Source organism: Tubulanus polymorphus, chromosome 6 (assembly GCF_964204645.1).
Source record: "Tubulanus polymorphus chromosome 6, tnTubPoly1.2, whole genome shotgun sequence".
Classification (NCBI taxonomy): Eukaryota; Metazoa; Nemertea; class Palaeonemertea; order Tubulaniformes; family Tubulanidae; genus Tubulanus; species Tubulanus polymorphus.
Genome location: NC_134030.1, coordinates 7015723 through 7032312, shown reverse-complemented (window position 1 = coordinate 7032312; position 16590 = coordinate 7015723). Strand labels below are relative to the sequence as shown.

The 16590-nt window shown below is 37.8% G+C and overlaps 2 protein-coding genes and 1 long non-coding RNA gene across 3 annotated transcripts; 1 reads left to right on the top strand and 2 right to left on the bottom strand.

Annotated features, from left to right (window-relative positions):
* Window positions 1–2003: 2003 nt before the first annotated feature.
* LOC141907700 (uncharacterized) lies at window positions 2004–2606 on the bottom strand. Its single transcript, XR_012619541.1, has 3 exons — window positions 2523–2606; window positions 2148–2433; window positions 2004–2068 (listed from the first exon to the last, which is right to left on the bottom strand). It is a non-coding gene; the product is annotated as an uncharacterized LOC141907700 (long non-coding RNA).
* Window positions 2607–3499: 893 nt separating this feature from the next.
* Window positions 3500–9985, bottom strand: LOC141907300 (IgGFc-binding protein-like). The gene is made up of 4 exons (XM_074796905.1): window positions 9888–9985; window positions 9680–9700; window positions 9070–9332; window positions 3500–3561 (listed from the first exon to the last, which is right to left on the bottom strand). The coding sequence occupies exons 1-4, from the start codon at window positions 9983–9985 to the stop codon at window positions 3500–3502; spliced, it is 444 nt and encodes a 147-aa protein (XP_074653006.1).
* A 3096-nt stretch (window positions 9986–13081) lies between these two features.
* LOC141906886 (arsenite methyltransferase-like) lies at window positions 13082–15660 on the top strand. The gene is made up of 8 exons (XM_074796345.1): window positions 13082–13329; window positions 13794–13944; window positions 14129–14265; window positions 14352–14421; window positions 14567–14648; window positions 14735–15006; window positions 15238–15333; window positions 15406–15660. Exons 1-8 carry the CDS (start codon window positions 13163–13165, stop codon window positions 15454–15456), a joined length of 1026 nt encoding a protein of 341 aa, XP_074652446.1. The 5' UTR covers window positions 13082–13162; the 3' UTR covers window positions 15457–15660.
* The last annotated feature ends 930 nt before the right edge of the window (window positions 15661–16590 follow it).

The window sequence follows — 16590 nt, the reverse complement described above, 5'->3', positions numbered from 1 at the left end:
TACATCAGGAATTTTTTTCCGGTGAGATTATGGGCTCACTTAAAAAAGTGCTAAAAATTCACTGCTGCACCTAAATAATAGTTTCCTTATTGAACACCCCGATTTGAAGTTAAGTGATCATTAGTATGAAAGCCACTCAACCTAATAATATGAATGACGATGAAACAGCTATAAACAAAATTAAAACGATCAAAATTATTGCTGGCCATTATTATTTATTCCTTTATATTACATTATTCCTAGTATTACCTCTCATACCTCTGTGGATACAATGTACTACGACATACCTAGCTAGGATCACCCACATGGAAGCACAATTCTAAACTCTATGAAAATAAAGATTTTCTACTGATTAGTCAAATCGCTTTAACGGGCCTTAAATTTATGGCATCAAAAATACATCAACACTTTGGTATATAAACTTATTATTTGTACACAGAACACTGCCTAATATTATATGGTTTCCTTAACTATACGTGATGATATTCGGGGAGCGTAGCCAGTTTGTACTGAAGGCCCGGCCCTTCACTTTTTGGCCAAGGAATCATTTTCAAAAAATCTTTATTCAAAACCCATTAACTTGCTGGGTGAGTTTAGGAGTCCAAAGTCATTATGTACCAACTTCCTTTATTGCGTTTAAAAGTTGCAACTGGTTAACTGACTACGCTCTCCTTTTTGAACATTTAGGCTATGCAAATCATTAAATTATTTTCACTCTCAGGAAATATAAAATGAATCACTATTTCTAAGATTAATCGAATAAAGACCAATGGACTATGTCAATATTACAAATCATTAAAAGCTATGTTTAACTAAGTATGAAGATTATCTGAATTATCCCATTGATTCTATATATATATATATCTTTATTTACGTGTCATCTCGATAGACAAGCCAGCCAATAATATGGCTTACAAGACACATTGACATTTACAAGTACAACAAACATGTGACAAACTGGTACAACTAATTCAGATTGGATATAATTGGATTAAAGTGAATTAGGAATTGCGAAGTTTCATTGCGGTTCTATATCTCAGTTTAGGTGTATTTCAACTGACCTACGAGTCGAGACGTTGAAAGCTATCAACAATATGAATTAATGGAGCGTAGATTTTATGAGACTCCCAGAAGGAACTTTCTGTCAAATTACAAAGGACATGACTCATCTGTTTACAAACTGAAAACGTTTTGCCTAATCAATATATGAATAGTTCCTTCTGAGGCCCAGAGCCCTAATTAACTAACTTCAATTTTCATTAATCAACATTAAAACTATTTCTTTTTTTCCGCCTCTTCAAATAGACAGTGAATTTTAAGACGCATTTTGGAAGCCATGTTACACATCAGACTGGTTTGTAAAAAGGTAATGCTCAAAATAAATCAATACTTTACATATTCTACTGACGTTGCCTCTCCTGAATAAGTGTTTATAAGATACGCATTGTCTGTGCTGCTCCTGAGTAAGTGTTTATAAGATACGCATTGTCTCTCCTGCTCCTGAATAAGTGTTTATAAGACACGCATTGTCTGTGCTGCTCCTGAATAAGTGTTTATAAGATACGCATTGTCTCTGCTGCTCCTGAATAAGTGTTTATAAGACACGTATTGCCTGTGCTCCACCTACTGTAGAAGAAATCCATCATTGGGCGATAAACCGCTGCTGGCTGAATTTCTCATCTGGACTACTAGGCCTATGTAGTTCAATTCAAGTCGGAATCTTCTGTTGGCTGCTTTAATCATTCGATTCTAGATGGTTAGTTGATCTTAGTATGAGCTATTTCTTATAGATGTGATTTTATGGCTAAAATGAGTAAAAGAAGATATCCAATTATCATACAATATCTTACAAAAGTCACAAATCTTCATATAGCATTAATTATAATAAATTTCCATGTAAATCAATTTACCTTTCAAGATAACTGGGTTTAGTATCGGCTAGGAGTTCTCAGTTGGTGTATGAGTTCGATTCGAGTTGGACTCATTCTGTTGACTGTTCTAATCGGTAGATTCTAGATGGTTAGTTGATCTTAGTATGAGCTTTTTTCTAATCGATGTGATTTTTTGGCTGAAAGGAGTGAAAAAAAATATCCGGTAATCACACAATTCTTTATTAATCATAATACTTTCAATGTCAATCAACCTACCTTTCAATGCTGAGTTTAGTATCGGCTAGGATTGTCTAAGTTGGTTCATGAGTTAAATTTGTTGTGGTAGTTGATGATTTCAATTCAAGTTGGACTTCTGTGATAGTTGATGATTTCAATTCAAGTTGGACTTCTGTGATAGTTGATGATTTCAATTCAAGTTAGACTTCTGTGGTAGTTGATGATTTCAATTCAAGTTGGAATCGTCTGTTCCCTATTCTACTCAAAACATTTTTGACTAGTTAATCTTAGGCTGAGCTTTTTTTTTATAGATGTGATTTTTTAGCTGAAACGAGTAAAAAAAGAAAATATCCTGTATTCACACAACTCTTTATATAGCATTGACCATAATACTTTCAATGTCAATCAGCCTACCTTTCAATGCTGAGTTTAGTATCGGCTAGGATTGTCTAAGTTGGTTCATGAGTCAAATTTGTTGTTCATTGCTTTTTCATTTTCTATCATCTGCTACATTTGAAAAACTGTTTCATGACCCGGCTCAGCAGTAATTCGTACTGTATCAACTGTGACAACAGTGGCTGTCTCAGTCAGTGGCTATGCCAGCAGACCCATGCGCCCTCTGTGAACAGTAGGAGAGACTACAAAAATTTGGTAAATGGCCCACCACATAAATTCAAAAATACATTTTCGATGGAAACCAAGCGATAAAAGACTAGATCTACCACCGGGCATATTTTCAGGGCTATACATCCAGTAATGACGGAGCAGTCGGTACAACAATTCAGTATCATTATATAAGATTATATAACATAATTTCATGTATATCAAGTTACCTTCTATGATTGCTGGGTTCATTATCGGTGAGGATCTCGTAAGTTGGTCGGTTGGAATTGGATTCAAATTGGCCTTTTCTGTGCGCTGTTCTCCAATCGGCAGATTTTAAACGAGTTGTTGATCTCAAGCGCGGCAGTTTCATATAGGATTGACAGTAGCTGAAATGAGAAAACAAAGATATCCTGTAAATACAAATATTTCATCCAGAATTAATGGTAATAATTTCATGTTACCTTTTACGATTGCTGGGTTCATTATGTTTGTTTGGGTTGGTTGTTTGAGTTTGATTTGAATCGGCCCCGTCGAGATTTTGGCAATAACTATATCACAAGGTTGAAGGTAATTTTACAATATTTGGTCTTCTTCATGTAAATTAGTCCAAAAATTTACAAGGTTGAATAATTTTGTCTAATTTATACAATTCTTTGGTTTTTTTTCATGTAGTCCGAAAGTTTACAAGGTAAAAGAGAATTTTGTCTAAGTTTTTAAATCGGAAATCGAAGTACAGATATAGTTGTGTGATCAGCGGTCGAGTTTACAGAATCTTCTTTCAAAATCTAAGTACATAATTGGAAATTCGGCGGTGCCTTGATGTCGGGTTGACGGAGTTCGAGCAGACCTGGAAATAGAAAAATCAGAGACGACAGAAGTATGATGATTATTGGGGGTTAAAGGAGAGAGGACTCAGGGGGAGGCCTTAGGAGATCTTAAACACTCCAGTGTTTGGTGTAGATAGTTACTACAAACCCATTACACCTGCCGAGAGTGAAATGGTTTGATTTTGAATTCGGAAATCGAAGTACAGATATAGTTGTGTGATCGGTGATCAAATTTACAGAATTTGTTGGAAAAATCGAAGTACACAATTGGAAATTTTGGAACCAATGATGTCATTTGCTGTTAGATATTGGATGGAGATGCCGAACTTCACTGGCACCCGTCGTCAGATCCCGGTGGCGGTTGAATCTCTGGAATCTCTTCTTCGTCGTCTTCCTGGTATCTTCGTCATCGCCTTCTTATGGGTAACCTGAAATCAGAGAAAAGAGAGAACGGAGATGAAAACCTGGTACGGAACAAAACTAATGTCCGAAAGCTTTTCAGCTCTCCTTCGCAGGTCACGTGCCTAGAACGACAGTTGATGAGTCAGCCAGGAAAACTCATCCCTACGTGCCTTCGCGTGGGGAACGCAAACCAGGGCTCCAACACCTCAAATTCATCACCTACCTACAGGATGTGCCAGGCGGCATCAATAACTGACAAATCTGCCTCTGCTAAAGACAAAAGAGAGTAGAGCTAACTGAGTCGAACTAGAGTTAACTAGTTGCCGATCGAGAACAAATAGAAGTGCCCGGAAAACCAAAGGTCAACAATGGCCAGAACTAAAGTTAACTAGTTGCCGGAGAACAACTCAGGAGAGAAGTTCTGCCGGAAAACCAAAGCGACCAATGGCCAGAACTAGAGTCACACTAGTTGCCGGAGAACAACTCAGGAGAGAAATTCTGCCGGAAAACCAAAGGTCAACAATGGCCAGAACTAGAGTTAACTAGTTGCCGGACGGAACAACTCAGAAGAGAAGTTCTGCCGGAAAACCAAAGCTACCAATGGCCAGAACTAGTGTTAACTAGTTGCCGGAACACAACTACAGTCCTGCCGGAAGGGTGACCAGTATCACACCACTCAATCTTTTACCCCTAGTAATCCGATAGATTCGAGAGTCATTGACGTCACTCAGTACACTCTGTAGGCAGATAATGATGTGAGGCATTGTCGTCCTAGTTTGCATTCCCTGTGTGAGGGCACGTAGGGACATCATTTCCTGGCCGACTCTTACCTGCCATTCTTGACACGTGACCGGTGAAGGAGAGCCGACGCTTTCGGATATTAGTTTTGTTCCATAAAATATTAAAAATCGAGAGAGAAATCGGCCCTGAAATATAGAACGGATTAATTGCTGAAAAATAGAACGAGTTAATAGCTGAAAAATAAAACGGATTAATTAACACAGAACAGTACAGGACAGTACGGAGACGAACAGTAACACATAAAACATAAAGACGTCGTTCCTCAGGAAGCAGGAATAGGAGCGCAGCGAAGATCGCCAGGGATCGCCAGGAGAATCCACGGAAGCATGTCTGCACAGTGTGAGAGAGCGGAGGTGATTGAATGGTTTCCTATGCTTAATACATACTGTGGTCAGCCGGTGACGTATTCAATAGGGCGTGTGAATATACCGCAATTGTGTCTCTTGACTCTTTGACTCTATTGTTGAATGGGTTTACACTGTCATTGTCATTGATTGAGCGAGAGCTTTATAATACTAATAGGGCCGACGAGTAGAACACGCGCCAGTAGCCAGCTGAACAATATCGTAGAACTTTAATAAGGCCACTGGAGATAAATTACTTGATTCTCCTCAACAACTCCTCTCCGAATTTCGCGCCGCCTGTTTTTAGACGTTTTTTGTGGCCGATAGATCGAGGGTAGATAAGCAGTGATAGGTCATCGCGCTTAGTGAATTATATGGAAGACCTGGAGGGACATGCCAGTTGCTAGTTACTAGTTGCTAGTTGCCAAATACCATTTGATAATCGTTCTCCGCCCGCTAGCGCCACCTCGGTATATACCTGTTATTCATTGCCGCGAAATTGCATGATCAAAAGTATGATCATGAACCCTATAAAACCAAAGTTGGCATAATACATCGATAAAATGCAAAAATATCTTATTCAATCAGAATCATATTTTAATGATTATTTATGGATGACACCTGGACCGGATCAGGCCAAGAGCACTGCTGATCGACCAGACCTGAGGCGCGTCGTACCCTAAAGGCTTTGCTTGGCCCACACTGAAAACTATTGTTCTCTCTCTCTTTTTTTATAATTGTGCTTTGTTTAAAAAAAATTGTAAATTTTATTGTTTGTTTTCTCTCGACCTGTGTACATAGCCCAATTTGAATTTGAACTTGAACTTGAACTTGAACTTGACGACTCGGAGCTGTCGCCCGCCCAGCGGCAGTGCTCGTTTCAATTTCATTGATTTCTTAAACTGAAGAAAATGTTGAAATTTGGCCGATACGTCGGTCTCACACGTTCACTGAAGTCACACTCGAGCTGCAGTTTTCGTATAACTAGTGCGCTTGCCGCGTTTCGGCGACCGCCCGGTCCATATTTGACTTAAATCATCGTTCCTGTTTTGAAAAAAGGGGTCAGTCACTTAATACATTGAATGACTAAAACGTAATTTGCGACTGCGCCCGAGTGACGCGTGTGTGCCCGAGTAAAATTCCATGACTATTTAATCAATGATTATGGGTGCTACCATGAGTGCAATGGTGTTAGATGTCTAAAATCATAGTCTTAACCATTCCCCACTTTCATCTCTGAGTCAGGGGTCCGCCTATAAAAAATTTCTTCAAAAATCTTCTTCAAAATCATTTTAGCATCATATGTCGCGGCACCCGGCCCGCACCCGGGTCGGCTCATCGTGGGTCTTTCGGTCGTTATTACACGGTGTACTAATAGAAGGGAACAGGCCCTTACGGGGCGGGGGCGTTCGAGGGGTTCGGACGAACCCCCCTTTGGGGAAAATGCCCTTTGTAGTCGAGCAAATTCCTGGCTTTAGAAATTAAGGCATTATCCAACAACTGCAACTTTTCAACAGTCTCACCAAACCTATTATTACATATGGTAGCGAAGTTTGGGGAGTCACACCTTTGATTAAAACTCTAAATAAAGGAGATGATCGTTCTATAAAAGACAATATAGGTGATATCTTCAAACTTTGCTCAATGCATAAAACAGTTAACCGTTTCCTTCGTCATATCCTTGGACTCCATAACAGATCACCTATTCTACCTCTCCTTGGAGATCTTGGCCAATTTCCCATACTCATTGAAATAATTTTATCTTCTGTGAATGGTTAAATTGCATGAAAATTAATCAAAACTCCCTGCTCTATCTTTGTTTGTTAGATATGCATGAATCCTCGTCCCGAGACTCTCGTTTTAATTTTGTTTCTTGTATAAAAAAATTTAGGGCACAATCCAAATATAACCAGATCAACTAGAATTGTATGTAAATATATGCAGCAGGGTTTTCTTATTTTTTGGAATTCAGAGATAAATGATCCAACTCACAGCCGGTATAACTTTTATAGAACTATGAAATCTAAATTTCAGCTAGAACCATATTTATTATTCTTAAAAGACCACTCTCTAAAATCAGCAGTAGCAAAACTTCGAATGTCATGTCATAACCTTATAATTGAAAAAGGAAGGAGACTCGGCATCGCTCAACCAAATCGTATTTGCCCTCACTGTAACGCTGTCGGCGATGAATCCCATTTTCTTTTTTATTGTAAACTGCAGGATAATTTAAGAACTAAATATGATATTGTAAATCTAAACCTAGACACTTTTCTTTCGGCCTTTACTAATCCCAATAAACCAATCTTCTTAAATATTGCGAAATTCATATATCATGGGCTTGTAAATATCACTTAAATAATATTGTATACATATATATGTTAGACATTGTATTACTTCTCTCTCCTTTTATTATTTTTCTGTTAGTGCACATCTTTGTGTCACACATTTTTGTTTTTGTCTGTTTGTTGTTATTGTTGTTTTCTTCATTCACAATCTTATACTTTGGATTTATGATGAATAAATTGAAATTGAAATTGAAATTGTAGTCGTCCCTGTCAATCAAAAGTAGAAAAATGCACAAGACAAGGCAGATAATTTTAAAGAAAAAAGCACAGTTTTCGTTCGTCAATCAATTCAGAAAAAAACAAGAACGGGTACGAAGTCGTTTTTATCGATCCAAAAAGCAGAAAGGGCACAAAGAGGTAGATAATTTCAACAAAAAAGCACACGATTCTTCAAGAATTTATCTTTATTGCAGAGCCGTCGTGGCAAGGCTTGTTTCTGAAGGGAGTGTGGGGGCCCTCCCCTAGAAAAATTTTGAAAATTCAATCGCCGGAGATGCGTTTTGGGGCCATTTCACGGCCTCATTTACAGAAGCATGAGAAGTCGTGGGCCAACCACCTAGTACAGAGAAGGACGAGCTGTACGCGGTACAGCGTGCTTTTGAGGAAAATTTTGCTAAGCAAAAAAGTGGGGCGGCTTTGGCCGCCCCTGCCGCCCCTGTTCCGACGGCCTTGTATTGCCTGATGGAAACTACATCTCAATGCTGTAAATTTCCAAGAAAGCACTTCATAGCCTGCCGATATCAATTTGTTGATGCAATCCTCGCGTCTGTCCATTTACTCAGTGATCCTTTTAAGTTGGTGCTTGAACCGTCTTGCAAATCACCAAGAAAAGACAATGAAGACTCAAGTATCTAAGAAAAGTTCAAACGTTGTTCAATTTCAACCAGTCGTTAAACCTAACGTCTGGTAGAATCTCGAACGAGTCGTTACGCGAGATTACACCTACATCGAGCCGTTTATCTTTAACGGTCGTTTAAGGGATTTAACCGACCGTTACATCTTAAGCAAACGGAAATAATCAATATTTAATTTCTTTTGGCGTTTCCTGATTTACGTAACATCTATTCTTATCTTTAAAAAACATCTGTGATGAATAGATTAATCCAACTAAAATCAAAAGAGACTGTAAAAAAAACTTAAATGCAAATAACAAGAAAAGAATCATATACTGTCGAAGTTCATGTTTCCTGTTTATTATAATGGGAACTTTTAAGATTGTATCTGCCCATCCACTCACTTTCGGGAGTATATGATTGCTCGTAGATGAGACCAGACGCTCTACCGTTGAACGAAGGAACATTCTGATTATTCGCATGTATCAACTGCAATGATAATATATATTTTATATGAACGAACGGACTGAATTTTTCAAAGTGCCCGTAAAAAATAGGTCTGTGTCAAAAAACTTCGGTCAAGATTTTTCGAAATTTGGTACAATTTTCATGTTTTCTTTTTTGAAATTGAAAAGTATCCATTCTCAAATGATTTATTTAGTTTCTCAGGCACTGCAGATTTAAGATCTGTCCTTATTCAATAGGAAAGTATACCCCATCGCAAAGTACCCTTTTTCTTTATATAGAATTGCCCCCTACACAAAATTCTGGGCACGGGCCGTTTAACATTTAACATTTACCTCCTTTGCAGAATGACTCCGATCTCCAGGTAGATGGGGGGAAACCTTTCCCAGTACACATATTATGCGCTTCGTTGAATTTCGGACAAATAGCAGCGGCTTCATCATTGAACATCGTCATATCGTATACACAATCTTCGAACATCATTTCAAGTGCACGAGTTTTTTTCTTATCTGCATCCCAGCAAGCTTTGAATGGACCATTGGGATTTTTCAATTTACCGCAGTATTCATCAGTTTCATATTTACTGTCCTTTGTCACCCTACGAATAAGAACGGTTTATTTCATATTGTGATCGAAGTAAGCATTCATCGACGGGTATAAAGAAAACTCTAGTTTCTACGTCCATGGTCGGAATCATTGGTAAAGCCTGCACTGAATTTGATTTAGAGGACCCGGTATGTGAACCAGTCTTATTCTACCCCGACCTTGCTTCCCAAAAACGATTAACACCTAAATCGATTTATTGTGATATCAAATCGATTTAAGAGTTAAACACCAGACTTGGGCCTAATGCTACAGTCAATTAAAACCATAGGGATAAAGTGAAATCTGGCCTAAGATTGTGATAATAAGATCGATATAATCATCGAAAACAAACGAACTTACTCTTGGGTTCTAGCACCGCATCTGAAATTAAAGGTATTACATTGTTAAATTCTTTGGGTAGAAAGCGGCCAATACATATTGATACGAATACGAACTGAAGTATCATGAATTGTCATCTTACTCCTTGAGTATATATAATGATAAAAAGTAGATAATGTGAAAACAAATTTATTTTCAAAGTTATTTCAAGTCAAAATCGATTACTTACGACGTTGAATTTCGTGGCACGATACAACTGCCACCTGATTTATAACAAGTATCACCTTTTTCATCGTCTGTAGAGCTACCGTCTAAGTTTCCGCACATGCCATCCAATTGTTCACCATAGTCCTCAGAGCCAATTCGTACCTCGATATGCCGGCCCGGTTTATGTACTACCGTAACACCACTGTCTACCAGGTAAACATTAGTATTTGGGCAAGTATATGAAATTTCAATTCCATCTATTGTTACATCTGCATATTCCTTGCCATCGATCTGCAGACAAAAAAAGAACACTTAACTAAAAAATCTGAGATATGGGAAGGTAAGTCTCTAAATATGGAACGCATCAACAAATACCAGTTGTTACAATATGTTTTTTTAACTAAAATCTACTAGATCTAAGTATCAAATATTTAGCATCCATTCACTATAATTCTTCATCAAATCATCACTTCTAATCATGTTGCGTTACAGTCAGGGTACCGTATCTGAACATCATTTTGGGTAAACACCCCGTATGGCTCGGTTCACGCTCGTATGGTTTATATTAATGGGGACAGATGATTCAAATTATATTGTAAATCATTATATATATATATATATATATATATATATATATATATATATATATATATATATATATATATATATATATATATATATATATATATATATATATATATATATATATATATATATATATATATATATATATATATGAACTTATGTCATAGCGCATTGCGTAACATTAGATATTTGTTGGTAGTTGTTGAACAACCTACAGTAACTTTCCGCTCTCCACTGATCACTACTGTATGATTCTTGTATTCAATCAAAGCCTCTTTCCTGTACGAAGCCTTGTTGTCGATGTCTACGTTTCGAAATGATACTGTGAATTGGTCTCCGTCTCCGGAGTATTTTGTCAGCACATACTGACAGTTGCTGCCTCTGAAGTCGTACTTGCCAAAATCGTAGGTCAGAATATGATCACCAACACTGATGCAAAACTTTTCATAAGGTGCAGCTGAGTGAGCTGAAATGATGCCAATTAAAAGCTACTCCTAAAAGTCGAGTTGTAACTTTCGCGATCGATTGGAGACATCGCTAATCGCTACTAATCACAATCACTGATATTTACAAAATGTATGCACGTAAATAACTTTGTTTACCTGGAACGGCCAGAGACGCTAGGAACAGCACAAATATATCCGAAAAACCTCAAAAATGAAAGTAAGGTGCCATAATGAACCTGCTATATATATATATGATTACTTATGACATTATTCCGAATAGGGAAGTTTCCAGTTACCAGGTCCCATCAGACTCCGCATTTTTAGACAGATTTTGATATCATCTCTAGTAAAACCTTTAGCGCCATTTTATTGTCGTTTAAGTCCATGCTCTAAATCTCAAAAACACTCTAGAAATATGATTTCGCTTACCTAAAACACCTCAAAGCCCAAATTTTCAACGAAGAAAGATAAGATTCCGGAGGTTATTTTGGTAGATTTTTAACCCCGGAAACATGCGCCGGGCCGAGATAATATTTGATTCTTTTCTTATGGCATTCGTTTCATTTTTCTAACTATAAGTTAAATTTTTGTGGCAAAATGGACGACGATAAATCCACGCCAAAGGTTTAACCGTAAAAAAATGTTAAAACTTGTCCAACAATGCGGGACCCACGGAACCGCCACAAAATGGCGCCTGGTAACGAATAATTTGTTTTTCCTGTTTAAGTATGTACGTAAAAGGCAGTCTTACCTCTGACTCCAATCATCTTGCGAATAACTCGATGAGTGCCTTGGTCTAATGTCGAATCAGAAAAATGATAACTTCAACAACAAATGAAGAGTATTTATGCTTATTTGCGATAAACGATTTTCTGTGCGTATAATAGAATTCACTCAAGATCAATCCCGAGAAATCAAATCAAGTGCTCTCCTGTCAGATTACAGATTGATTTTATCCAACAACATCTGCATTGAGTGCTTTTTTACTTGCGTGCAACTCGATGAGTGCCTAGGTCTAAATATCGAATTAGAAAAATGAGACGACAGTTTACTGCAAGGACAAATGGACCGTATTTGTTCTCATTCACGGCGGGTATAATAGGCTTCGCTCAAGATCAATGATAAGAGATTGAATCAAGTGCTCTTCTGTAAGCTTACAAATTGAATTACGAAAAACATCTGCAATTTGGTTTTTTTAATGGAAAAATAATCATGAGAACTGAAATCAAGTGTTTCGCACTCGACATTTAATTGTAGTCCGATTTATGAATGACATATGGCATATAAAATCCGTACTGAATATCGGAAAATGTACATACATCGTGATTAGAAATGTCATGTTTGATATTTCTCTCTAATTGCCATTTGAATAACAACGCCGTGTCATTTTGAATTAATATAATTCTCATGTGAAAATATTTCCGGCGATCAATGTGCACTCCACTTCAGTTCTTTGATCGTGAATTCACTCCACATAGGCCTGGGGCCGGTTGCACAGTCATGGCTTAGACTTTAGACCAGTCTAGGACCAACTTAGTTCTATAGCCAATCTAACAACCTGAGACCAGTCTTAAGATTTAAGACCACTTTTGGACTTAAATCTTAATTGAGTTGGATCAGTAGATAGTACAGTAACGAAATTAGGTCATTTTCTAGGAATTAGGCATTATGCGTTTTCCGATTCGGTGTTTTTCATTAGGCGTTTTTCGAGTATCGAAATCCGGTCACATGATGAAAAATAAGTATCTTTTTTCGTGAGAACAAAATAATCTTTTCGTTTGGAACGACATCTTTTAGGCTCTGACCCTTGAATCCACGGGACCCAGTTCCGCAGTTGTAAGAAGAGTTCAGATTTGACTCAGAGTTATAGTATTTAGGCCTATCTCATCAAACCAGGTCGTTTTTATCGTTGCGAAAGTTGTTATCCGCGCCGTTCCACATTCCGTATGCATCACTTTAAAAATACAAAAACCAGGACGCATCGAATGTTGTTATATGTTTTTCGTATTTTCCCGCCGGTAATAATTTCGCTCCCGACAGGTGTGGTGGGTTTGTAAAGGACACCAAACAAAAAAAATCAAACGAAATCTACCAATCAAATAAAAACAAGGTCAACCCTATTTTAAGGTTAAAAAAATAATAATGATACTGATTGTCTGACGTACGCACAATCGTCATTATCATGAAGATAAAACTTTCCGTCGGTGGGACATAGTTTCATGATTGGCTGCATTGTAGCGACGTCGCGGCTCCTTTCCCGGAGAAGATGGCGTCAACGGATGGAAGCATAGTTGAAAATGTGCGCGAATATTACGGAAAGACATTATCGAAGTCGGATGATCTTAAGACAAATGTGTGTAAAATCGCACGTAGGAAACAGCCACCCCATATACTGGAGGCGTTGAAACTGGTACACGATGATGTGGCGTCTCGGTAAGTCAATTATTTTTGTGATAACTGGCACTATGGGGAACTCCTTTTGGCAGGCCCGACATGTATAAATAGAAAAAAAAATCTTGATCTGACTGCGTCTACGCGGCAGGACCGGCGGAAGCAGTTTGCGATTGGTACGTATGACTATAGGGGATTAGTGGAAATTTGTCAAAAGGTCGGAGGTGTCGCCAGAGAGCGCCGGAAGTGCGGTCTAGGAACCTCCACCACCATGCAAAAACTTTTAAATTCGTTCTTCAGGGATTCATTTTCCCGGCATTTGAACCATACAGTAGAGAATCTCTATTTGAGTGGACACATTTGGTGATGGAACTGATTTGGGAAATAATTGGTCCGATCAGGGAGGTGGGAGTGATCAAGGTCGGCAGGTTGGATTGCTCCGTCGGTCCTATCATATATGTTAAATATGCACACAAAATTGATTTATTTTTTTATATTTGTTTTAGATTTTTCGGGTGTGGTTTAGTATTCCCGGAATGTCTGACAGGTGCCTCGGTGCTAGATTTAGGATGCGGAAGCGGTAGAGATTGTTACGCGCTCAGTAAGCTGGTCGGTGAAAATGGGCATGTCACTGGCGTTGACATGACCGATGAATTGGTGAGTGAATTTTGATAAATACAACGCTTGATCTGTGATGAAACTATCTATGCGCAGAATGGATTTTTTAGATTTGTTGATTCAGGCCATCGGGAGAGCTGAATTATTTTCTTGTTTTGTACAAATAATTTTCAAATATGCTGTAACGATTTTGATGACTATAGCAGTTGTATATTTTTTCCAGCTGCAAGTAGCAAACAAATACGTATCATGGCACACCGAAAAATTCGGCTACAGCAAACCTAATGTCAGATTTGTGAAAGCCTTTATCGAAAATCTGGGAGAAGTTGGGATTGAACAAAATTCGTATGACATAATAGTGTAAGTATTATGTAAATCAATCTGATATTATATATCACATTATGAGAAAGAAACTACAAACATATTGTTCACGCGTACCATTTTAGATCTAACTGCGTTGTTAATCTGTCGTCGGATAAGAGGGTTGTATGTCGAGAAGCATTCAATGCTCTGAAGGTATTGATCGGATTAAACTTTACGTTAAAAAAGTTCGGTTGATATACTTGCTTTGAGAGCGAGTAACACGGTTTTGTTATCTATAGATTACAAAACAACCGATGAATATGCTTTATAGGAATAGATATTTGTAATTTTGTTTCAGCCCGGTGGTGAGATTTACTTCAGCGATATGTACTGCAACCAAGAGATACCCCTTCATATAAGGAATAATAAAGTCCTTTGGGGTAGGCTGAAAATCATAATCCTATCCCATCTTTGTAAAACAGTTTTTACTAGTTTGCTTCGTAAAATCTAATTTTGTTTTTCACAGGCGAAGGTATCGGAGGTGCTCTTTATTGGAAAAATATGATTGAAATTGCTATCGAATGCGGGTTCAGTAGCCCGCGTCTTATAACTGCCAGCGAAGTTGAAATTGCAGACGAGGACGTAAAGAAAGAACTGGGTTCAGCGGGATATGTTTCAGCGACGTATCGTCTCTTTAAATTGCCTCGTAACCGTGAAGCGGAATGCGTAGTAACTTACGATGGCAAAATAGAAGGTTGTCAGGATGCATGTTTGATGGATCACGCGACAAAATTCATAGTATGTCGGCCTTTGATACCACTGCACTTGATGTTTTCCTGAATAGACGAAAACGAAGTTGAAATATATGTTTTAAAAATTAGAGAATTGAAAGCACTAGGCACAGATAGCAGTTGTAAGCAGATATACATACTAGTGCGATGAGTCTCAAAGAACAGTTGATTCTGCTTCGTTAATTTAGTTTTCATGGCCACAAAGCACACATTTCATTGATGTATAATTTTTTTTCAGACGGGTGAGGCAAAGGAAGTTGATTCAGAACTATCGACAATTCTTCATTCAGCAAGATTTAACAAGCATTTTCACTTCAGTCCAAACAACCGAATGGTAAGGCTTCATCTTCCAAAGTATCGATTTTTTTGAGATGTCTTACTGAAATACAAATTTCTTTCATTTCAGACTCCCGACGCAGATCCGTTCAAGTACGCAAAGAAGCAAGTTAATTGCTAGCCGACTGTCCGGCGCTGGATCTTGAAATCTAGACGATAGCAAAACAATGTATATTGCAAATTCATTTAGAGAATACAGATTTCACCATCAGCTTCAGTAATTTGTTTGAGATATAACGATGAACACTCAAAGTTTTTATTGTTATACGATAACACTTTCAATATATATATCTGCAGTAGCAAAATACATAAAGGTATCTTGGAAGTTGTTTTTTATTGGTAGCTTCATTCAGGCGGTGTGTACTTGTGTTCATTTGGGTCCTCGACGGAGATACGAGATTGCGGAACGCTGTTTCATCTTTACAGCGTTATAGCAGAAAACGTTACCATTTATTTTTCAATGATTTGAAGATGATCGAATACTTCATATAATCCTTGAAAAGCGTGTTAAACTGATTCAAACCCTACGGTAATAATGGACGCGGTGTATTCTTTCTACTGCGAAATTCCTGGAGGGACATCGCCAATCGTCAAACTTTTCGTTCAGCAATCGTTTCAGCGAAGTCGCACCAGTCACTCGCCCGGATTCAAATAAACTGGACATTGTATAGGCCCATGGACGTATTTGCCAGTGAAAGCGACATAAATCATGACAAACAGATACTGCGAATTCATAGAAATGTCCCACAATGCCACGAAACGCCACGGGTCCAGATATTTTTCATATATGAAAGAACAAACAAAACGAATTTCAGTAGACACATATATTGAAACTATTATTAAAACAAACAATAACACCCTATGTCGTTTTAAAATTATGATGTGCATGTTTTATCCTATATAATATGATGCGGTATTTGTTACTACAGAACATATAACGATTCTTCAATTGTGCGTATATCTTTAAAAGATATATCTGTGGTTTATTCATTTTCTCGAGACGACGACATGTATTTCGCTCTTTGAACATATAGACGTGGGTTTTTATATCAGTAGGAGCGCGTGTAAGATAAAACATGAGTTATTCCTGCAAAGTTCAAGTGATAGTACGACTGATAGTACGTGCACGGTGGCACGTAAAGTTTCTATGTCTCGTTGTCATTAGTTTAACGGTCAAATTTATTTCGCTTGGACGTCGCAATATTCGATCATAAGCCTTTTCAAGTTACAAGTTACAAGTTAGTTTATTCATCAT

Excerpts from the sequence above, each read along its gene's own strand:
- LOC141907300 (XM_074796905.1), bottom strand. The coding sequence starts at position 9,985 with ATGTGCGGAAACTTAGACGGTAGCTCTACAGACGATGAAAAAGGTGAT. Across the intron at positions 9,701-9,887 it reads GTGCCACGAAATTCAACGTC|ATGCGGTGCTAGAACCCAAG; the intron begins GTAAGTAATCGA and ends CTTTAATTTCAG. Across the intron at positions 9,333-9,679 it reads TGCGGTGCTAGAACCCAAGA|GGTGACAAAGGACAGTAAAT; the intron begins GTAAGTTCGTTT and ends TCTTATTCGTAG.
- LOC141906886 (XM_074796345.1), top strand. The coding sequence starts at position 13,163 with ATGGCGTCAACGGATGGAAGCATAGTTGAAAATGTGCGCGAATATTAC. Across the intron at positions 13,945-14,128 it reads TTGACATGACCGATGAATTG|CTGCAAGTAGCAAACAAATA; the intron begins GTGAGTGAATTT and ends TATTTTTTCCAG. Across the intron at positions 14,266-14,351 it reads AATTCGTATGACATAATAGT|ATCTAACTGCGTTGTTAATC; the intron begins GTAAGTATTATG and ends GTACCATTTTAG.